Raw genomic sequence first — 24,838 nt, forward strand, 5'->3', positions numbered from 1 at the left:
ATAATTCTTTTCATACTAATAGTCTGCCAATGAAAACTGGAGCATATCCCATTTGTGGTAGGGAAGGCCACTATAAACAAACTTGTATCTTTAATGTGAATAGATTTCAAAATGAGTCGCACATCTTATCTCAATGCAGAATAATACGAATCGGAAGACACAAAATCGGATGACACTGTCAAAGGCGACCAGCTTTATACGCCTTTGTGCAGAACATGCAGAATGTACGGCAGTTCAGTGGTAGTATGCCTTCATCCTCAATCCTATAACAGCCTATGCAGAATAATATGTCTGGATTTCAATCAAATTTAAAAATTCATTAGAAACATTCAGCAATTAATGACACATTTCCTCAATTCACAGCTACACTTGGAGTTCCTTCCGGACCGAGTCAGGCACAATAATGATGCCTGAAGAGGGTTGGAGGATTCAGTGCTAGATGCAGTCCTACAAGTAGACCAACATTGCCCCTTTTGTAGAAGGAGAGGTTAATGACCAGCCCCTGTTGGGGAAAGCAGTGCAAGTTGTAGGCATTTTGGATAAACAAGTGACTTATAAGCTGTCAGAGAGTGATTCAGTTAAAACTGGTTCAAATATTAACAATCAATGGTTCCTAATTAGTTAGGTCCAGTGAATTTGTTCAGTTGTGATCTTTTTAAAAATTTAATTGCATAATTTGCTGCACACTGGATGATGTTTGCTTCCAGACAAAGGATGTCCATATCGATTTCAAATCAAAATCACAAGAAATGAAAGTGAGAATGTTACCAGTTCTAACAACAGCGAATGTACCTCTAGATTTAAGACACTGAAAATGTCAGTTTGGGGATTTTTCAGGAAAAGAAAATAGAATGGATAAATGTGCAGAACTAAAACAGATTACTGTAAAACCAAATGCATTGTATTTCCGCAGTCCTCAATACAGGCTGTGCAGCACGGCAGAAAGTTAATAAAAAAAAAATGCTATTACATGGCCAATGTTAACCACATTGTAGTGCTTTTTAAAATTTATTTGCAACCGTGCTGACAGCAGCCCCGCTGCTGTACAACAGCTTAAAAATTAATTAGCAAAGCCCAAAAATAGAAATGGGGCAAGCAATGACGATAGTGGAGCGAAAACAGTTAGGGAGGGGAAGAGAGCAAGCAACAATGGCTGAATGGGCAATGCTTCAACACAGGAGGGGAGAGAGAAACTGAGCAAACAACAACATTGGGGCAGCAACAAGAAGGGGGAGGGGACAGGGAAAACAGCGATGCAGAGCGGAATGGGCTGGAGCAGGGAGATAACTTGCAAACACATGCACTGTTAGTGAGTGCTGCAAGTAGAGGGGAAAAAAGTAGCCCAAGCCTGAAAGTGCAAGCAGCAGAAGTACACTCATTAAGAAAGGAAGGAGTACTAGGGCCATACTCCAGGGGAGGGAGAAACACAAAAAAGAGTAAATGAAGCTAGCATACACTGACCAAACAGGAGCCAGCAAATAAGAGTGAACATGAAGCCAACCAATGGTAGGATGTGGCAGACTCTAAGCCCCCTCTAGGGTAACAAAATGTCTTATAAGTGACGGCTCATGTGCTGTTTCAAGTGAGACCGAATAAGAAGCAAGCAAATGAGACTGACAATGAAGCAAGCTAATGGTAAGCAGTGGATGAGCTTTAAATCCACTGCAGATTTTGGTATGGTCCACAGAAGGTCTTTAGTAAACAGACAACTAAAAGTTGAACCACTCAACATTTGTTTCCAAAACAAGTCATTTTTTTTGCAAAGAAAGTTGATGTTTTACATGTAGGTACGGTATGATATAGTGTGCAATGGCCTGTTTTTGTCTGGTTTGGTATGGTGTGGCCTATCATTTAATAGTAATGGTATGATATTGTTGAGACGGGGCCACTTGCCTGAAGAGCAGGATGTCTGCATGGGCAATGGTATGCCCCCGATCTTTTGGAACACCTCTCGGCACTTCCTGGTGGACACAGAAACCCCGGCAGGTGTCCCAAAAGGAAAGGGGGAGTGGAAGAGAAAGAGACAAAACACTGCCAAGTCTTGCTGGTCCAGCCAGGCACCCTGTATCTTCGGGGGGCAGGTAGTTGTTGACAGGGTGATAGTAGAGTTAGTACATTCAACTTCCTTGAAACTGAATCTCTCTTTCTGATATGGTCACGGGAACAGTAGAAGAACACCGGGATGCTCCAGCACTTTTCTTGGATAATAATAACTGTTGGCACAATTACTAACACTGCATTACCAAAAACCCCAAACTGAGTACCATAACAATAAGTACTGCGACACTAGGGCTGGCCTCACAGAGATTCACTGTTGCACACTACAATTAGAACTGTGGTTGCACTTATCATGCACAACAAAGACAAACAAGGGCATTAATTATATCACGTATAACTTTCCTGCATGCATAGGGTTAAACTAAAAAGGAACAAAAACAATCCAAGAAATACAAATGTCCACTCTGGGTTTAAACAGTTAGGGTTGCACAGTTTGGTTTGGTTTCACTGTGTGTGTGTGTGGAAAACCCTTCAAAAGCAGATTCCTCAAACCTGAAAAACAGGCATGAATGACACAATTTAAATCCAAGAGGTATGCTATTAGAGGAAGAAAAGTCACGTAAATGCTCTTTTAAAATTGCACTGTCACTTTTTGTAGTACTTGAGCTCAAGCAGATTTCCTGAAGCACATTTAAGCAAGTAACTACAATAATAATGTAGAATGTTCAGAAATGCATTTGTCTCTTCAAGATAAGCACTCTGCCAAAATACGAGGTCTGAAATACACCAGCTCTTCTAGGAAAGCGCGGCGCTCAAGGAACAAACTCCCTGGAGAATACTAGTCACTTAGCTGCAGTCTTTTCCGGAGTGCTGGAGGAATGCCTGGTGTCAGTTGGTACAGGAACGAAGAAAAGAATTGCCTCAAAAGTCCTGAATACGAGGATGACAGCAGGGGCTGGACTGCCAAATCAGATGCTGAGATAAGGAAGCAAAACAAAGCCAACCAGGGAGGAATGCTTCACTCTGCTATTTATAGCGAATCAGGAAAGCAGTTGAGTTTCCACATGTGGATGAGTCACCACACCCAATTAGAAGCACATGTCTACCCCACACCCAATTAGAAGCACGTCTACACCTGCTCACATTAGCAAATAAGCATTGGTAAAACAAGCATTGATAAAACCACTTGTGTAACACAGCACATTATGTTTACTTACAAACATGAAGGTTTAACCAAGAACAGAGATATGATTTAACTCTAATCCCTGGGGATGCTGACAGATAACGCAGGAGGCACCTTTGGGATTCTTGACAGATATGGCCTGGTATGTTATGGGATGATATGGCCCGTCATTGTATGGAATAGTATGGCCTGTCATTGACATAGTATGGTACAGTATGACCTGTCCTTGCATAGTGTGGTATGGTATGACCTGTTATTGTATTGTATAGTTTGATCTGTCATTGACTGGTATGGGATGATCTGTCAGGGTGTGGTGTGCTGTGTCATTTTATAGAGAGATTTGGTATGTCCTGTCATTGTATAGAGTGGGTTGGTATGGCTTGTTGTTGCATATAGTGGCTTTGTATGGGCTGTCATTTTATACAGTGGTTTGGTATGGCCAGTCATTGCAGAGTGTGGTTTGCTATGGGTTGTCATTGTATAGAGTGGTTTGGTATGGCTTGTCGTTGCACATAGTGGCTTGGTATGGGCTTTCATTGTATACAGTGGTTTGGTATGGCCAGGCGTTGCAGAATGTGGTTGGCTATGGGTTGTCATTGTATAGAGTGGGTTGTTATGGGTTGTGATTGCAAAGTGTGGTTTGGTATGTGTTGTGATTGCAAAGTGTGGTTTGGTAGGTATGGCCTGTCACTGTATGTCGTGGTACAGTATGGCCTATCATTGTATTGTATAGTATGGTACATATGGTATGGTCTGGCCTGTCACGGTACGGTACGGTATGGTATGGTATGGTATGGTATGGTATTATCTGTCATGGTATGGTCTGGCCTGTCCTTGTATAATATGGTATGACGTGACCTGTCCTTGTATAATATGTTATGACATGGCCTGTCCTTGTATAATATGGTGTAGCATGCCATAGTATAGTATAATATGACATGGCCTGTCCTTGTATAGCATGAAATGACCTGCCCTTGTATATCATGATATGGCCTTCCCCTGTATAGCATGGTGTGGCCTGCCCTTGTATAGCATGGTGTGGCCTGCCCTTGTATAGCATGGTGTTGCCTGCCCTTGTATAGCATGGTGTGGCCTGCCCTTGTATAGCATGGTGTGGCCTGCCCTTGTATAGCATGGTGTGGCCTGCCCTTGTATAGCATGGTGTGGCCTGCCCTTGTATAGCATGGTGTGGCCTTCCCTTGTTTAGCATGGTATGGCCTGCCCCTATATAGCATGATATCGCCTGCCCTTATATAGCATGATATTGCCTGCCCTTATATAGCATTATATGGACTGCCCTTATATAGCATTATATGGACTGCCCTTGTATAGCATGGTATGGCCTGCCCTTGTATAGCATGGTATGGCCTGCCCTTGTATAGCATGGTATGGCCTGCCCTTGTATAGCATGGTATGGCCTGCCCTTGTATAGCATGGTATGGCCTGTCCTTGTATAGTATGGTATGGCCTGTCCTTGGTATATTATTGTATGACCTGTCATAGTATAGTATGACATGTCCTGTCATAGTATAGTACAACATGTCCTGTCATAGTGTAGTATGGCATGTCCCGTCCTCGTATAATATGGCATGGCCTGTCATAATATAGGATGGCATGCCTGTCAAGGTATAGGATGGCATGGCCTGTCCTTGTATAATACTGTATGGTCTGTCATAGTATAGGATGTTATGGTCTGTCGTATAGGATGGTATGGCATTTCATTGTAAGGTATGGTTTGTTGTCGCCTGTCCTTGCATAGTGTGGTATGTTCGGTATTGCTTGTCACTGTATGGTATGGTATGGTATGAAATGGCATGGGCACCACTGTATTGTATAGTGTAGTATAGAATGATATGACGTGGTCTTAGGCGGTCACTGTAATGAAATGATAGAATTCTTATAAAGTCCAACTGTCACTCAAAAGAGAGCATCCTGGCGCTGTGCTGGCATTTGCCACAATCCCCGCCCAAGAGATAGAAAAAAGAGAGATTAAAGAGCTGCAAAATGCATGAGGGGCTAGGAAAAGCCAAGTCTTTAATAGGTCTTTAATTATCTTTCAAAAATGTCTTCAAATGCTATGAAACGAAGAGTGTTCGCAAACAGGTTCCAGGCCTTGGAGCCTAGTACTTCAAAGGACACCCCCCACCTTTCAAGATTTCAGTCGAAAGAAGGGCGGCCACATGAGGTTGGCATTGGAGGATCTTGATGTTCATTGGGTCTTGTGGTGGCAGAACCGATCCGTAAGATATTTGGGCCAAGTGGACTTAAAGGCTCTATTAACTAATGGAAGTATTTTAAAGAGGATCCTTTTATGAATGCGTAGCCAGTGCTGTTTCTTTTAGCGTGGCAAATGCGGAGCTCTGCTTGGGAAGTTGTAGTTGGTATGGTATGATAAGGCCTATCATTGTATAGTATGGTATTGTATGGACTGGCTAGTCATGGTATGGTATGCTGTGGTATCACTTGTCATGAATGGTATAGCCTGTCATTGTCTAATATGGTATGGTATGGCCTGTGAATGTATAGTATGCTATAGCCTGTGAATGTATGGTATGGTATAGATGGTATGGCCTGTGAATGGATGGGATGGGATGGGATGGGATGGGATGGGATGGTATTGACCTGGTATTATATTGGTATGGTATGGTATGGTATGGTATGGTATGTCATGGTATTACGTGGTGTGGTGTGATATGATCTGGCCTGTCATTGTATTGTATGGTATGGTATGGTATGGCCTGGCCTGGCCTGTCATGGTATTGCATGGTGTGGTATGGTGTGGCCTGTCATGGTATTGTATTGCATGGTGTGGTATGCCCTGGCCTGGTATGATATGGTAGGGTAAGTATGGTATCTGTTAGAAATGGGGTCTCTAGTTGGCAGTGATTTGCACCCTGTCCAAGTAGGGACCTTCACTCTAGTCAGGGTAAGGGAGTCACAAAGCTAAGATAACCTCTGCTCACCCCCTTGGTAGCTTGGCTTCAAGCAGTTAGGCTTATCCCAGAGGCAGTGTGTAAAGTATTTGCATACATACATAGTAACACAGTGAAAACACCACAAATGTACTCTACACCAATTTAGAAAAATAGCAAATATTTGTAAAAACAAGACCAAAATGACACAAATCCAACATACACAAGTAAAGATACAAATTTGCAAAGATTAAATCTTAGTAAAATGGTTAGAATCACAATAAGTCCAAATGTGGCTATCATGGTGTCTTGACAGAGTAGTTTCCAGCAGTCCGACGCCACTCGCCAGGGAGTGTAGACAGGTCACTGAGTCGCATGTACCACAGGTACAGTACCTTGAAAAACAATGATGGAAACAAAGACTCAGGGAGGTGAGGCGTCGCTGAAGCCGGTACAACGTTGGTTCCTTACTACTACTACTCAGTTCAAGGCTTTAAAGAACTTTGGAAAGCAGGATGTGGAAAGTCCAGCCCTTTTACTCCCAGGACAGAAGAAGCAAACAGCAGGCCAGCACAACAAAGAAACAGGCAGTTCGTCCTACAGCATCCAGCTTTTCTTCATGGCAGAATGTCCTCCGTCCAGAAGTGTCCCAACTATGTGGTGTTAGGGGTCCAATACTTCTACCCATTTCTCTCTTTAAAGTAGGCAGACTTCAAAGAGAAGTCTTTGTCGTACATAAGACCCTGTCTTTCCCTGCCCTGGCCTGGACACACTCCAGGGGGTTGGAGACTGCCTTGAGTGAGGACAAGCACAGCCCTATTCAGGTGCAGGTGTCAGCTCCTCCCACCACTCTGGCTCAGGAAGAGCCATTAGCCTGGTGATAGGCCATCAGGATATGCAAGGCACACCTCAGCTCCCTTTGTGTGACTGCCTAGAGTGAACACACAAACAGCCCAACTGTGATCCTGAAACAGACATATATTGCACAGAATGGATAAGCAAAAAAATGCCCACTTTCTAAAAGGGGCATTTTGAAACCTACTACTCAAAAACCAACTTCACCAAAAGTTGTATTTTTAAATTGTGAGTTCAGAGACCCCAAACTCCACATCTCTATCTGCTCCCAATGGGAAATTACACTTAAACGATATTTCAAGGCAATCCCCATGTTACCTTATAGGAGAGATAGGCCTTGCAATAGTGGAAACCTAATTTAGCAGTATTTCACTATATGGACATGTAAAACACAACAGTACATGTCCTACCTTTTAAATACACTGCACCCTTCCAATGGGGTTGCCTTGGGCCTACTTTAGGGGTGACTTACATGTAGTAAAGGGGAAGGTTCTGGCCTGGCAAATGGGTGCACTTGCCAGACAGTTTTAAAATTTGACACACCGGCACTGCGGTGGCAGGCCTGAGACATATTTGCAGGGCTACTCATGTGGCAGGCGCGCTGGTAGCATTTGATTTACATGCCTTAGGCACACCTGCTGCACGATACTAGGGACTTACTAGTCATTCAAATAAGCCAATTGTGGAGAAACCAATCACCAACCTATGTTAGACAGAGCACATATGCACTTTAGCACTGGTTAGCAGTGGTAAAGTGCCCAGAGTTCTAAAGGCAACAAAAACAGGTCAGAACAAATAGGAGGAAGAAGGCAAAATGTTTGGCGATAACCCTACAAAAAGGAGCAAGTCCAACAGTATGGTATGGGTGTTTGTAGAGCGCACTTTCATCCACAAGGCATCCAGGTGCTGAGCAGGTGTTTGTGCTTAGGCTTGGTATGGTCTGCCGTGGTTTGGTACAGCATGGTATGGCCTGTCATAAAATAGTATTGTATAGTATAGTATATGAACGTGTAGTATGGTATGGCCTGTCATTGTATAGTATGGTTTGGTGTGGCCTGTCATTGAATTGTGTAGTATGGTAGGTGTTGACCGGTCATTGTATGGTATGGTATGGTATGGTATTGTGTGGTATGATCTGTCATGGTGTGGTATTGTTAGTCCTGTCATGGTATGGTATTGTATGACCGCTTGTGGTGTGGCATGGTCTAGCCTGTCATGGTATGGTATGGTGTGGTATGAGCTTTCATGGTATGGTATGGTGTGGTGCGGTATGACCTCTCATGCTGTGCTGTGGTCTGTTATGGTGTGGTGTGGCCTGTCATTGTATCATATGGTATGGCCTGTGAATGTATTGTATGATATGGCCTGTGACTGCATAGTCTGATATGGGATTGGCCTGGTCTGATATTAGTATGGTCAGGTCTGTAATAGTATACTATTCTATTGTATATGTATGATTTGGCCTGTCTGGCTATTGTTTGGTGTGGTCTGGCCTGTCGTGGTGTGGCGGGTTTGATATTGGGTGGTATGACCTGTGGTATAGTGTGGTATGGCATGTGAATATATACTATAGTATGGCCTTTGATTGTATTGTATTGTATAGTACTGGCCTGCCATGGTAATGGTATTGGTATGTTATGGGTATGTGTAGAGCGCGCTACGGCCTGCAAGGGTATCCAGACGCTGAGCAGGAATGTGCGCCTAGTCTTGCCTAGGGAAGTGGGAGTTAATTAAAAAGCCAGTTCTTCAGTTTCTTGTGGATCTCATTAAGAGAGGAAGCGGCTCGGCTTTGCAGTGGGAGGTTGTTCCACACTTTAGGAGCAATATACAATAAGGCCCTGGCTCCAGATCTTTTTCCTTGTCTTTGTAGTATGTGTGTGAGTAAGAGTCCATAGAGTGATGGTGTCTGGGTGGATTGTAAATGGAGATCAGATTGTTCAGCTAGGTAGGGGGTTGTTATGTGTAGGACCTTAAATGTGTGAGTTAGGAGTTAGAACTGTGCATGTTTTTGTAGTGAAGTTCGCTGAGGTGCGGTGTAATGTGCGTTCTGCGTGGCCAGTTTAGGATGGCTCTGGCTGCCGAGAGTTGCTGGTGATTCCGGTTTAGAAGGTGTTCCAGTTATCAAGCTTGCTTGTGACAAGGGCATTGGTAATGTTTTTTTTTTTTTTTTACTTTGCTTGAAGACATTTTAATACTTTCCTCAACATCTTCAGGGTGTGGAACCTAGTTGATATGACGACTTTGATGTGTGCGGTCAAGTCCAGTTTGTTGTTGTTAATGATAATCCTGATATTCATTGCGTGGGTGCTGGTGGTGGGTGTGTCCAAGATCAGCCCGCTACCGAGGGAGTTCCTTGACAAACTGTTCTTGCCAAAAACCACTACTGTCTTGTTTCTGTTGTTTTTTAGATAGTTGGTGTCATTCATTTGGTGACTTAGTCATGCAGGCTGTGAACTTGGTGCTTGTGTTGGGGGTCTTGTTTGAGAGAGAGATAGAGATAGAGATATAGAGAGAGAGAGAGAGAGAGAGAGAGAGAGAGAGAGAGAGAGAGAGAGAGAGAGAGAGAGAGAGAATGATTTGAATGGTGTCAGCATAGGAGACTATATTGACGTGTGTATGACAATGGTCAGAAGAATCATATGTGTTGAAGAGAGTTGGGCTGAAGGACGAGCTTTGAGGCCCTCTACTGATGAGTTTGTGGGCTTCCGAGAAGTTCGTGCCAGGCTGACACTTTGAGTTCTAGCCACCACGAAGGAACAGGTCAAGAGGAGAGGAGGCCCTTGGACGCGGATCTCATGTAGGCAGCTGATGAGGATGCGGTGAAAGACTATCAAGTTCTGCTGAGAATTCCAGGAGGATGAGGGCCGCCATATCACCTCTGTCCAGAATCATGTGGATCCCATTTGTGGTGGCGATGAGTGCGGGTTCTGTAGTGTGGTTGGGTCTGAGGCCAGACTGCATGGCGTTGAGCAGCTGATGTTTGCTGAGTTAGCTGGTAAGGCATATGTTGATCAGTTTTTTTAAGACCTTGACCAGGTGTGGTAGGAGGGAGATCAGTCTGTAGTTGTCAAGGCTGACTGGATCCGTAGAGGGTTTCTTGAGCAGAGGGGACAGTGATGAGTGTTTGCAGGCATCCAGTAAGGTGGCAGAGGTGATGAAGGCATTGAAGATGTGTGTTAGAAATTTGCTGATAGGTATGAGTCCTTTAGTGTAGGTGTGTGTGTGGGGGGGGGGGCAGGAGTTTGACGGGGCCCTGGAATGGATGTACTTCATATTAGTGGCAGTCTCACTCATGGTGATAGCAACCCACAAGGTCAGGTTTCATTTGTCAGCCAAATTGGGAAGTCATGTTGCCAGGGTGATGGGGTCTGGTTGAGGGTCAAAGTTGCAGTATATGGAGGCGATCTTGTAGAAGAATTCTGAGAGAGTGTTTGGAGAGGGTGATGCTGCTGTAGCATAGACAGGTGCGGTGAACAGTTTAATAATAGCAAAGATTTAGTTGCTGCTTTGGTGCTGGTACACTTGGTTTTCCTTATCTCCTGGTGGTATCATCTTGTGGATTGGAAGGTGTCTTCTTTCGGTATTGTATGGTATGGCTTGTCATGGTATGACATGTTGTGGTGTGCCCGGTCATTGTATTGTGTGGTATGGTACAATCGGGCCCATTGGAATTTTGCGATTCTGTGGCAGCAGCTTTTTTTTGTGTAATTATGGATTTTCCGAAATTTGCCACATAATCCATCAGCTGTTTCATAATCAACAGATTTAAAAAAAAAAAAAAAAAAATCCTAGCTCAAACGGTTCAAAAGTTGCTAATAATATAGTGTCTTGTGATCCTGTGCACCATAGGGCCCATTTCAAAGTTTGACTGGTCATGTTTTAGTTGCTCATTTCTGTATTTGTGTATTAAATTGGAACTAATGAGGTGAAATATTGTCCTAGACCGTGTTACCAGGTATAAAGAATTACAAAAAAAATTGTAATATTATTATAGTGTTCTCCATTACACCAGATAATTTCCATTTCTTGACGCTTAATTTAGTCAACTTTGCCGCACAATTTGTTTCTCCTCTGCCGCATAATTCCAGTGGCCCAGGATATGTTACGGCCTGTCATTGTATAGGATAGTATGAGTGTAGAGATGTTGTTTGGTAAAATTAGAAACCTACTAACAAAATATGATAACATGTTTAAATTATTTACTTTTGATGTATATTAAGTGTTTTATGTCCAAGTATATGTTTTGTCCTCTGCCTTAAACAAATTAAGGGCCTGATTTGGAACTTGGCAGACTGGTTACTCGGTCTCCATGTTGACGGATATCCCTTCTGCTGAAATCTATATCTCATAGCAGGTCATGGGATTTAGATTTCGGTGGTCAGGCTATCCCTCACCATTGTGACGGAGTAACCTGTGTCCGCCAAGTTCTAAGTGTTAAATTTTATTGAACGCTGTTCACAAAGCGACAGTCTTTCAACGGATCCTGGTGAAAATCAACCACACAGTATTTTTTTTTCTTATTGCTAACTGAAATGAATAACCCTTGGAATAACATCAATGATTGTTTGCTTCTCCTACTTGGAAGCGCATAGGATATCAAAGCAATATTTGTGTAGAAAATGTTTGACTTTAAGAGTTTTGGATACAGAATCACCTTGGGAGTGCAGTAAAGTTCAGAGTCATTAAGGGTTGGGCTGTCTGGCGAGGCATTTGAGGTGGCAGATGTGATAAAAGGGGCTGTGAATTGTCAATTGCAATGGCACATTTACGTGGAAAGGTAGGTAATGAGTCATCCCTGAATGCAGCAACAGTGCAAAAAAAGTCATATGGCTGCTTTAGGGTGCAGGACTGGGACGGGTTAGAGTAAGACTGGTTCAGTGTGTGACATCTATTATTGCTGGAGGGAGGGAGGGAGGGAGGGAGAGAGGGAGGTAGTGAGAGAGGGAGAGAGGGAGGGAGGGAGGGAGGGGGAGAGAGAGAGAGCGAGAGAGAGAGCGCAGGCGGCAGGAAGGGAGGGTGGAGGTATAAAACACAGATGGTGGGCAGGAAAGCACAGCAAAACCACACAGATGGTCGGTAGCAAGGGTGGGGGCAAAAGGAAACATCTTTGAAGAAACAACATGAGCAAGCAACAACATGGGATGTGGAGGGCCAAGGAGCGGAATGGGAAAGGGGGGGAAACAGCCTGCAAACACAAGCACACATTTTGAGTGCTGCAGAGAAAATACAAAAAAGTACCTCCAAAAGCATGTGATTAGTGAAAGGCCACTGGCTGCCGATAGGAGTTAGTACTTGTTCCATGCTCCACAGAGCGGACAAATACACGAAGAGAAAGTAAAGCTGTCGTGCTCAACGATTAGATGCAAGGAAATTCTAGTAATCAGAAAACCAACCAGTGGTAAGCAATGGCCGGGCTTTAAGCCTCATTTAATTTAATAAAATGTTTGGCAAGCAGAAAAAACAGTGTACAAAAGTTAAAGATGATTTGTGGAAATCAACTGATAGGATGTGTGTGTTGCCAGATTCTGTGCTGCTGTAGATATCAAGATACATGCACCAACCTTCACTTGTAGAACTTGATGAGTCTCATGGATAAAGCAGAAGGTCCTTTCACGAGGTGGATTTTGTAGAGATGCCACCCTCCAATTTTAGTGATCAGTTTGTTTTCAAGATGCACAGAAGGCTAACAAACTAGGAGATGTGACTAACTGACTGTAGCCAAGCTATTAATGAGGGACTTCCTCCCAAGGTTCATTTGCCAATTTTTAAGGAATCGGATAATGAAACTCATTTTAAAATTTAGATGAGAGTCCTATGCGTATCGCTGAAAATTGAGCAAACGTTCCATTGTAGTTACTATTACAAAGCATTAGGTATAGTCGAAAGCGCTAATACTATGATGAAAGCAAAATTGGCTAAAGTGTGTTCTTCAATATCATTGAAATGGCCAGAGGCATTTCTTTTAGTTCTACTCATCGTGAGAAGAAGCTGAAGTAAAACAGCAACAATTTCACCAGACGAAACCATGATGGGGAGAGCCTACAGGATTCCTGGAATTTCATCCTCTGTGCTTATGAATATTACTTCTTATTTAGTTCTGGATCACTGCAAACATATAGCTAATACAGTAGGCTCTGTCTCTCACCACATGAAGTGTATTACACCCTCAGCAAGCACTGAACCCTGCAAAGACCTTGAGCATGGGTTGTGGTGAAGAAACAAGTAATAAAGTTGGCTTGAGCCCAGATGGAATGGGCACTACCAAGTCATATTGCTGCCAAACAGTGCTGGAGGTTTGCCATATTTGATCCACATATTTCTCAGGAAAAGAGTGTGGACTGCAGATGAAGTAGGATAAGAAGCTGCAGATTGACCAAGTCAGTCTCAAATTTGCTGTGCCGATCAAGTGGAGAAAGAACAAAGAGTTAGAGAACAACAACAAAATCAGACTTTTAAACATTTAACTCTGAAAAACCGAGGCACAAGAATTAATGCCTGCATTCAAACTAATCAACAAGATCAAACTCTTAAAACCAGCAGATCAACGTGATGGAGTTACAAGAGGTGCAAATCAAAACACAAATGAAGATGGAAGTGGGTTGAGTGAAGAAAATGAACTAAAGAGGAAAGCTTGATTCAAGCTGAATGGTCTAAGTTGTGAGAGAAAGAAAACCATTACAATTATTTAAGAATCTGAAGAGACATGAAGAACAAGCAGCTTAAGCAATAACCAATTTGAATGCCAGAGTTACTGGTAAATCATGATTCAGAAGAAGAGTAAGAGCGTCAGATAAGAATTACACAGCTCCTGAAAAGACATATCTGACATAAATCATGCCAGAAGAACGAGACATTGATCTGAGAGATTTTTTATTTCAGCTTGAAGAACTTCCATGAATTGTGACAAGTTGTGCCTGAAGATGAACAACACTGAATTTCCTGATGAAGTAACAAAACTGAATGTTTCAAATTTTCAGTTTTGAGAATTTAAAGTGTGTTTCCATAACTCTCTTAGATAGAAGTTTTGGTTTTTACTTATTTTAAGAAATATGCCCACATCTACAGATTGTTTGCTGTTATTGTTGAAAGTTTGTCCTGCTTGCATAATTTTGAATAATTTTTAAACTGAAACTTAGAGCTCATATAAACTGTTTATTTCCCACATCTGTTTTCTGAAATTTCAACAGACTAATTGAATTGAAGAATTGTGATTTGCTTGCATCTGTTGCGGTAAGGGCCATTTTTGATAATGCCCACACAGTATTAAGTCTAACATTTTTGGAGAATATTTTAATTTTGTATTTTGTTTTTGATATTTAACTTTTTGCAAGATAATGTTTTTAACAAAATAACGATGACTGCATGTACAGAAAACAATTGCTTGGCTGTTAAAATTATTTTTATCTGGGAGGTACAAGTTGGAGTCCTATTAGTCTATATTCCCCTGTTCGATATATTTCAAGTCTTGCAAATAATAAGCAGTGTTTAAAAATGGTAGAATAGATCATAGAAATAGTTGTAATTGAAATTATGAAAAAATTGCTTATACACATTTGCTTAGTGCCTATAATAATGTATTGAAGGGTTTTAATGGCTCTATCTGCACACATCTTTAAGCTTCTGTTTCAGAAGGTGTCACACACATACCGCTTCATTTATTTTAATGGGTATCATGTGTAGTTTATTTTTGGATTATAATAAACCAAACATTTTTAGAAGAATATGAACTAGATTATTATGTTTGAGTAATATATGCTAAATAGAATAGTCCCATCATGTTTTATTATTTACTTACTAGTGAAATGAATGAGAAGTCTGTATGTGTAAGTTAACTGATGCAGAACACATTTATTAGACAATATAATGAAAGAAGAGTGCAATATAGTGAGTAATGGAATTTCATTTGCAAGATGAGGCGCTGCTTAAGAATTCACAGATAGATCCTAGAGTTAGGATTTCGAAAAAGAAGAAAGAAATTGTGTGTATTCTGTGAACGCTGCATGATAGGATTTGTGGGCATGTCATTGTGGTCAAACATCAACTCCCTGTCAACAGCAGTGTTTGGCCCAAGGTGATTAACATTTCCTTATTTTTATTTTTTTGTACGGGGTTGTCCATCCATGCCCCACTGTCCTTCCCACCTTGGCCACGCCATTTCGCTATTTACAACAGCACCGAATTGAAAGGCATGAACTAAAATTAATTAGGAAATGTTCACCAAGCCTGCAAGTGTTTTTCACAATAGGCTTGCTTTACGTATCCTATTGGCAGAAGAATCTGGTTTGTGTCATGTAATGAAAGTCTAGTAATGCTGTATGTTTGTGCCAAATAATAGCATGAGCAATAAAATATATAATGATAATATAAGTAACATTTCAAGTGAAGTTAATTCTTTGGGAGAAATTTGTGTGTGGTAAACAGTGGATGGTTCACAGAAAATGGTAAAGGATTTTTCAAGATGGGTGAAAGGGTTAGTGAGGTTGATGGTGGTTTACTAAAACGAATATTAACTTCACTAATTATATTAACTTTAATCATAATGAGCATATATAGGAAGCTTGTTTCCTGTCCAGGGAGGACCTGGCTTGGCAGTTCGGGCTGCACTGTTCCCATGAGGGACAGGGTCAAGACTGATTTGCATATGCCTGAGTCCAAACTGGGGTGGCATGGTGAGCAAAAGAACAATGGATTAAACCCAGATCTGTGACTGGGGGTGAGTGTTTGCATTGTTCAGCACTACATCCATCATCCTTTTGTGTTGTTAAGAATTCTGTAACAGAGTGATGCCCACTCCCCAAAGGAAGTGCTTATCTAGGGGGTGTAGTGACCCCGAGGGTAAGTAGCCTATTGGCTACTACCCTTCATCCCTTTTAAAGCCCCCTAAATTAAGTATTTAGGAGACCCCCTGATACCAGGACCTCAGATCTTTGCTGGATACAAAAGAAGGAGTGGACAAGGAATCCTGCTGATAGAGAACTGAGGAGCATGACTGACGTGGCGCCAACGCTGTCAGCCTGCCTGCTACACCCGAACCTTGAGCAGCAACCGACCTGTCCTGCCGCTGCAGCCTCCTATAAACTGGTAGAGCTACCAGTGCTTCGCAAATCTCCAAGAAGAACTCCCTTGGAGCACAGGAGTTGCTTTCCTGCCTCTGCAGGCAACCAACGAAAAACTGTGAGGACCCAGGACTGCTAAAACTCAATGCGGACATCACCTTTGCAACTGAGCCTCCTAGCTCGAGCTGAAATGGGCCAACTGTGTCAGCGTGGTTCCCAGGTCCTCTAGAGACGAAGCCCACCTTGAGTTTACTCACTGTGGATTTCTTGACTGCTCCTGCAGCCTCTTCCTATGCCCCCCTCCAACAGGGAGTATCTCCTGCGCCGGAACCTGATGCCAAAAGACTGCACCCGAGCCCGAGGTTAAGTGGGCCAACGGGATCCCTACGTTCCCGAGAATCTCAAGGGCTGATCCTCCATGTGGGTTCCCCTAGACTGGTCCCTGCTTACAGCCCCTTTCTGACCAGACTGATCACCGTTGAAGTGAATGGAACACCCAATGCTGTAACACACCTCTGCACCTGGACGCCCCAGAGCCCCCTGAGGTGAACTGTTGGTGTTGCCTTGGACTCTGCCCCATACCTTTTCTCAAGTCCAGAAGAACAGTGCATATTTTCCTCAAGTCCTGAAGAACAGTCCTGTAAGTTGTTGCTAAGTGACCCTATGCAGTGTATGTTTCTTTTCCATAGGATAACATTGTTGCATTGGCTCTCATTGTACTAATGGGGCTTCTGGATTTGGGCGGCAGCATCACCTGAATTGTGGGGAACTTAATCCAAACACACACCATGTGACAGCTGTCGGCCTGATTCGTTTCCGGACAGCTAACCCAAGAGCAGGGATGTTTTGTGGCAACGGGGCGCATGATATTGACTTCTCAGGAAAATCGTAGTGGATCAGATCTCATCCTTTTCTCTCAGTTACCTTAGTCTTACACAAGCAAAGACAAACAGAGGCATGAAATGGTTCAATAAGATTTATTGATTCAGCTGCCTCTTAGATAAAATAATATGAAATGCAATAATTAGAATAATCAAGCATACTAGCAGCAAAATGGTGACAAGAAAAGTGAAACACAGGAAAAGTCCCACCATACTGTCACTATGCACAAGATATATAATCCCTACCTAAACTATGTTAGAGCACAGCAGGATAAGCCCTAATCCGCCCTTCAGGATGCCCCCCTGGGAAGACATCATCCCCCATTCCTGAGTATGACAGTGGTGGAGAAGCCTGTTATTTATAGAGACACCATCTCCATGTGGACCAGGAAAGTGGTGGTCTGAGCGAGCAGCTGTAACGAAGTCAGACAGCATCCAGTTGTGGTCATCTGGCTGAAACCTCCCTTCTCTCTGACGTGCATAGGACAGGGAGATGTTTTTATAATAAAACAACTGATGTTCTGAGAAAGTGTCCCCACGTAAAAATACGTGTTTCTGTGAATGTTCGAGACGGAATATACCATTTGCGCCGACAATCCTATCTCGCTGCAGTCTTGAAGAAAGCACAGTGTGAAAGAATGTTGTGCTAAGAAATGTAATGCTTTCCTAGGCGAAGAGACAAGATAAAGAAAACTAAAACACCACCACGAATGCGGCAGATTCTAAAAGAATAAAATAAAACATTACTAGGCTAAAAGGCACAAGCAGGAGGCCTAGTTGCTAAAATAACGTGCCCAGAGACACCACTAAAATGGCTGTACAACATTAGGCACCCGAAGCTGAAAAGCACCTCTGCATCCAGACGCCTTAGTGCCTCCCAAAGTGACCTGTTGGTGCTGCTTTGGACCTTGTCCTCTACTTGCCTTAACTCCAGAAGAACAGCCCTGTAGGTCATTGCTAAGTTATCTAGTGCAGTATATATTTCTTCTCCCATAGGATAAAATTAGGGCACCTGATGCTGAAAAGCACCTCTGCACCTGGATGCCCCAGTGCCTCCTGAAGTGACCTGTTCATGCTCTCTTGGATCTTGCCCCATACTTCCTTTAACTCCAGAAGATTTGGCCCTGTAGGTTGCTGCTAAGTACCCATATGCAGTATATGTTTATCCCCCATAGGATACATTACCACTCCAAAAATTGCACTGTCAACTTTTGAAAAGTGTAAAAATGAATAACTTGAAAAGTACCGCTCTGATTTCGATGATCTTGGTATAAAAATTTATCTAAAAGTACATGTTATTTTTATAAATTGGTGTGGGATTTCTTTGAGTGTGTGTCCCTCTTACTGCCTATGTGTGTGATTTACATGGTTAGCACCACCCTCTGATAAGCCTAACTGCTCACCCACACTACAACAGAAGCGATCATTTGGGCTGTTATTTGTGCGTCTGTAATTCCTTTGGGGTTTGCTTGGACTCTTTACACAATGTACCTCTTTTTGGTCCACTATATAAAGAGTCTGCTTCCTACAGCATAGTGTTAATATTTAAACTATTGTAAGTTATTTGCTTTATGGAGGTTTAAAGTGTGATTAGGAAAGAAAAAGAAAATAACCAGACAAAAAAATGAGAAGATTGAGCTTGATAAAATTATATCCAGATTCAACGATGATTTGAGGGCCTTGCATAAGAAGAAATCAAAGAAACTAACTGTATAGTATAGTGTAGTGTACTTTGATAATTTCAAAAATTATCAGAGGTGAAATGTTAGATCGTTTTAATTAGAGACTAATTAGAAACATGCCTCGCTCACATAAGCATGCCTATGCCACATCCAGGTTTCATTGATATCCATTCAAATTTATTTTAAGTAACATTTGTGAAGCCTTTTTCCGTGTGCATGCGTTTCTCTGTTCTTTTTCTCCATTTTCGTAAAATCATTTATAATACAGCTTCAGCTGTGATCACTCTGCTTATTAAATGACCCATATAATATTATTGTGTATTCCTCTTGAGGAACCCATGTTTAGGATGTTTCTGACTTTGTAACTTTCAAAGGTCTTTTGCTCAAGTCTTTCTTATGGACCATTCATTAGTTGAACGGTCTGTTGTACTTCTGTATTACATACATTTCCTATGGCCACCTCGTTCATTGATATGCAGTAAGTAGGTGTTCTTTGGTGTATCTTTTCGAATGTATCTTTTAGAAAATTCATTGCCTTCCGGAATGATACATTGCTATTTCAAACTATTATATCTTGCCACTAACTGTGGGTGGCTTTTCTGTCTAAACACTGCAAAATGTTTTTGGGACCCTACCATACTTTTTCCCCGCCTTCTAGCTGTGACGACTCTGCGCTAATCTTTCAGTTGATTCATAGTTAGACTTTTGTTTACTTGCTTATAGAGCTAACTCTTTCAGTCCTTTTGCATAATTATATTTGATTCTGACTGGACTGTCTCCTGATCCTTTTGCATTATTTAGATTTACTTGTGCATTATTTGATTTACTGTTGAGAAATGTATTGCTAATTCCCTAATTAACTCAATTTTGCTTTCTGTAATGATCTTTAATACAAATATACCTTTATTGTTTTGACTTTCAATCTTGTCTTGGGAAGTTTTTCTAAATGGTCTTTGAACCTTAAGTCTTATGAAAACTCGCACAGTCCAGATCCTACACATCAACCCTACTAATTATTTTAATTAGTGCTTTGACAAATCTCACTTTAACAGGATTTTTAACGTGAGATAAGATCTTATTGCCATACTATATGTCACTTTAGTTGTATGTTTTTTCAATGGATTTTTGTTTTATTTAATCATAATCGAACTTTAGCATACTTCTTCTGAACTAGTAGTCCGGTGTGATACTTAATTGCACTGCATTTGCAAGGCACCTGCAGCCCGCTTCCACTCTTTTTTTCTTTTTTTAGCCAACCATCTATTTTTTGAATGTTTTAAGCATACCAGTGTGTAACAGATTCTGAGCCCATTTTGAGAGTAGCATCCAAAGTGACCCAAGAACTAGTTGGTAACCTTAACAGCACTTGACTGGTTAAGATTAATTACACAGAGTAAAAAAAACCTTTTCAACCCACTACAATGCTCTATTTATTCTTGTTATGGAGAAATGCATTCCCATTTCAAGCAGACAAAATTTGGTAGTCCAACATGAAACTGTCTTTGCCACATAATCTACATAACTTGCATAGTGTTTTGCAGATACGGAAATTGGGTAGGAGGAAAACTGAACAAGTTAGTCACAGATGCTTGATCGTACTTCAGTGGCAATCACTATTGAAGTAGTGACAGTTATTTAAAGGTGAGTATGGGCTTGTGATTCAGCAGCAAATCATGGGAGGGTGTCAGTATGGACCACATTCTTTCAGGAGATGACCGCTTCCTACGGTTGACGTGAGGTAGACCTGACTCCTCATTGGTTCTTAAGACACTACCCTTCATTTTTGGAGATACCCTGCTCCTCAGTGGCAGAGGAGAATCTGCTGCTGATTACTGAGAAAGTCTTTGCTCCTCATTGACAAGAAGAGGCCTCCGCTCTTGAATGATGGGTGAGGCTCTTCTCCCCATTGCTTGAAGGTCTCAAGCAGAGGCCACACTTGCAGGTAACTAGTACCTTTGTGAGAAAGTGTGCACAGATGGGGGTAGCTCCAGTCAAAGAGGAATAAAAGCTATTTTTGTTTGCAGTTCCCCTGTCTTCAGTAAGTACGTGCTTTTATTTCTGATCCTTCATTACTTTGTGTGCTGCCCTGCTGTTGCTCACCATAAAATGCAGTGCCTATTTACGAATTTTTCGTTTGCAAAGGCATCATCTCAAGTATCCCTCCTCACAGACTTCTCAAACCCATATTGCTTAACAGATCTTCACTTGAGACAATGAATTGCAAACACACCATAATATTTTAACCAATGTTAAATTACACAATGTTAAACATGTAATTTGATACAATTTTAACAGTCAGCAAGAACTTGAGTTCCATCAAAGTGCTTCAATAACAGTACGTATTGATATACATATTCCATACAATCATAACAATCTGCAAGAACTTTGAGTTGCATTAAAGTGTAACAGCAGTGCTTCCACTAGAATACTAGATTGGGGACCATCTTTTTCTTCTCCCACACATCACATTATAGACCGCTCTGAGACAGTGACTTCACTTTCCAGGCTTCTCTAACAGATAGCAGCCTTACCCTTCATGAGATTGACTTTACCTAAAAACAGACAAATTCCCTGATACATAGCCCTGCTTCAACTGTCGAGAAAGCCCTATACCTGCCCACCTCGGGAGACAAAACACTTGTTGGATTTTCCTTCTGAAAACTGAACAGAGGAATCTAAAGAATAAAAGAAGAACTTTGCCACAACTCAAAGTTTTTGCTGATTATTATTGTATTTCATGACATGTTTAACAATTTGTTATCAGTCAAGATGTTACAGTGTGAGCATTTTATTGTTTCAAAATAATTTGTGAGTTAAGCAGCTCAAGCCAGTATACTTGTAATGCTACAACACTTCGCAAACACATTTTTTCTTGGCATAGAAGTAACTATATAGGAATTTGGGCCCCCATTATCTAGTAGTTTTCAGATCATGCCTTGCGGCCCAGCCTGAATATTATCATGTGTCCTACAGCCGATTGCACCTTACCTTACCTTCCCTGCTGCCCATCTGAAACTCAGAGTGCACTGCAGCCTAGCATTCACCTTAAATTCTTGCCTGCAACCCTGACTGCAACTTCAATCATGTTCTGCAACACCTCTGCTATTGTCCTACAGTCCAATATGCACTTCCTCTTGCATCTTGCCACACCTGCGCTACACTTTTAGTTCACTATAGCCTCCTAGATAGGTAATCTGTGATTAACGCATCACAACCCTCATGCATTGCACCTTGAAAGAAAAAGGTCCTTCTGCCTTCAGCTTTACATTTTGTACAATATATGTGCAGTGCTGTCTTCTTGTTTTTTTAACCCGCACTGAACTTTTTGTGTAGGCTTTGCGATTTAAAAACGAATCCCATAAAACCTATATATTTTGGAGCTTAAATAATTGTTAATTTCTTTTAAAGGCCCGGACCAGTTCAAGCGACGATTCCCAAGCACCCACCAGTGGAGACCAGTCAATATTTTTATGGGTACACATGGGCAAGTTTGAGCATCTGAACAAACCTGAATTCTGAGAAAGACTTGCAAACTGACTGCTGGCAGAACCAAACAGGAATTGGGTGAGGGAGGGCTACAGGCATTTCCCTACTTCACAGCATATAACACCTCACTAATAGAAAAAGGTAGCATGCTCTTATGTCTGTCTTATGTAGGTTGAGGTTTATAAACTTTCTAACCTCATTCTTACAAGCACATAGGGTGACATGACAACACAACTCAGCCTTATGTGTGCATTGCAGCAACATCAGTCCTTCTGGTACCACAGCTCAGCCTTGCATGTACCGTGCAACACCATTAGCCCAGTTGGCAGCACAGCTGACTGTGTCTGTGCCACACTACACCTTTACCTGTGTTGCATAAAAGGGTGTATTATACTGCTCCCTTAGACCTTAATTCAGCACAGATTGTATATTTGGCATGGGCCCGATTTTCCTTCAACTTTCATTGCAGCTCATCTCAGCCTATCATGTCCCATTCAGAAGTTTGGTGATATCACTGTTCTCTCTGCTGGACTTATGAAAATAATGTGAAGCTTCCTGGGTAATACTAGAAGCGTTTGTGGAGAATAGGGTCCTTGTTTACACCAGCTGCTTGTCTCGGTTCTTCCCTAGCATGGTAGACACATGCTTATACTTGCAATTTGTAACTCATCACATTAGAGAGGTGTGACCAAGAATGGGGCAGAATCACCTGCAAGTCAGGCACACCTAAAATGTTTTCATTCTACCCTAGTGCTGCTGAGCAATTTAAAGCTGAGACTGTCATTTGGTTTCTTTCTTTAACCACCACCAACCTAGAAAAAGCAACAGGTCAGTGTGTCAGTATTTTCTTATTGGACAATTCTCAAGGATGCACTTTCTCCGCCTAGGGTAAAAATTAAAATCCCTTTTAATCCCTGCTTTCTTTTGCCACTAAAGTCAGGCTCTGCTCACGGTCTATCTCAACCCTCCTAATTGTGCCAAATTATCTCTTATCCCCCTTTAATCCTGTAAATTTCCCCTAATGTGGCAAATTCAAATGCCTTTTGCTTTCTGGGAGAACAGAACACAACTTTCTGAATTGTCAGGACCTTTATGTTTGACATTAAACATCATAAGCACGTATTCTGGGCCATTCTTTACAATGGTGGGTTTGCCACAGAGAAGTATTTAAGGTTATCTTCAAGATACTGAGGTCAGAGACATGGCCATTCAAGACCAATCGTTAGGCTGTAGAGCCCATGATTGCGGGGAATACAAGGCCTTTAAAATAAGAATCTGTGCAGAATAGAGGATTGAGGTTTGTAGTTTGGTACTGAGCTCCACATGGAAAAGGGATCCACTCTGTTAGTTATAGCCAAGCTTTATAGTGAGAAGCCTTCCAGATGGTTCAAGCAGCTCTGCATTAAGTGTTTACGTTATTGTTTGGAATAACAAACCCGGTTTAGAGCAGTGGTCCAGACTGTACATCAAGATACAAATCTCTGCTTCCAGGTTCATTCCAGGTCAATCTTTGAGATATGGACTTATACATTTTTTAAAAATGCCAGGTTTTTTCATTAAGAGGCATCTAATCCTATTTAAGATAATGAACTTTGCATTGAGAAGCATTCCATCCCATTCTTTAAAATGCCAACCCCTGTGCTGTGTAGTGTTACTGGCCACTCTTTTCAGACAACTTTACAAACTAAACCACAAGCCTGAGGTTTACCTCAAACTGTAGCATGGTGGGATGCTTTAGTGTTTCTTAGTTAATATCCTTGGTGTTCCTAAATATAACTTACATTGACTGTAGGAGGCTCTAGGTGGTCTTCGTCCCTCGTATAGTTGCTGCATTTTGTGCAGAACCCTAGCTGAGCTAGAATTGTATCAGATACCCTTCATCTGTCAGAACCCAGGTATCCTGGACTCCCACAGTGAGTAGTCCGTGTTCTGTTCTCCCTGGTTAAAAAAAATCATAAGGACTTAAAACATTAGGAATGAACCAATTGTGTTGATTGTCACCTATGATCTATGCAAATCACTTGCAGTCTGTTCACTCCACCAGTCATCAGTGTGCACTTCCTGATCATTGCTTGTCACTTGTGATTAGCCCAGTATGCTTGCAATGAGTGCATCATAATTTTCATTTGTGTTTTACTTGTGATTTTTTTGTTTATCAGGCGCTATGTTTGGTACTTGTATCTTGCAATAACAGCATGAGGCTTGTAATGTGTGCCACGAGTACGGATTGTAAGGGTGGGAGGAGAATAGATGGTGTGATCATTAACTCTGATCAATCAAATATTTATTAGAGTCTGCAATTATTGCCTGCATTGCAGTGGTCACTTGTGGTTTTCAATGTGCCATTCTGCTTTGTTGCTTTTAAATGGGTAAGTAAGACCTACAAATTTCTACACATCTTCCTGTCTGGAGCAGTAGATTATAGTACGACTCCTTTGTTAATGGTTTCACACAAATGGAAGAGATAAATGACTTTTATGAAAAATGCCCTACGTCCTCCACAACTAACATACAAACACACAACAGGTATGGAAGCTAAATGCCTTACTAACCTCACCCCACAGGAAATTCCAGCTGTCGGAACACATGCTCCAGAGATTATGGACAGAAAGGCCTCAGCCGCATTTTCAAGGCATGCTTTTTCATCGGCCAGTCCTCCCCACCGTGTTAGGACTGTACCAACACAGTGGCCTCAACTTTACTGAAAGGGAGAACAAGATATATGTTGGTCTCTGTATGTCTTGTAGATGGATTCCTCATGCACAGAGGTGCCATATGCAACTTT

At 41.8% G+C, this 24,838-nt stretch overlaps 1 protein-coding gene across 3 annotated transcripts in view; it reads left to right on the forward strand.

Moving 5' to 3' along the window:
* Window positions 1–24,838, forward strand: part of SIDT2 (SID1 transmembrane family member 2) — a 278,793-nt gene that overhangs the window by 116,106 nt on the left and 137,849 nt on the right. The window contains exon 13 of one of the 3 annotated variants that reach the window (XM_069224701.1): window positions 21,976–22,041. The exons of the other annotated variants lie outside the window; for them this stretch is intronic. Within the exon in view, the coding sequence (XP_069080802.1) occupies window positions 21,976–22,041 (66 nt within the window). The remainder of the gene's footprint in view (window positions 1–21,975; window positions 22,042–24,838) is intronic. 3 annotated transcript variants of the gene reach the window in all.

This window comes from Pleurodeles waltl, chromosome 3_1, assembly GCF_031143425.1.
Source record: "Pleurodeles waltl isolate 20211129_DDA chromosome 3_1, aPleWal1.hap1.20221129, whole genome shotgun sequence".
Taxonomy (NCBI): domain Eukaryota; kingdom Metazoa; phylum Chordata; class Amphibia; order Caudata; family Salamandridae; genus Pleurodeles; species Pleurodeles waltl.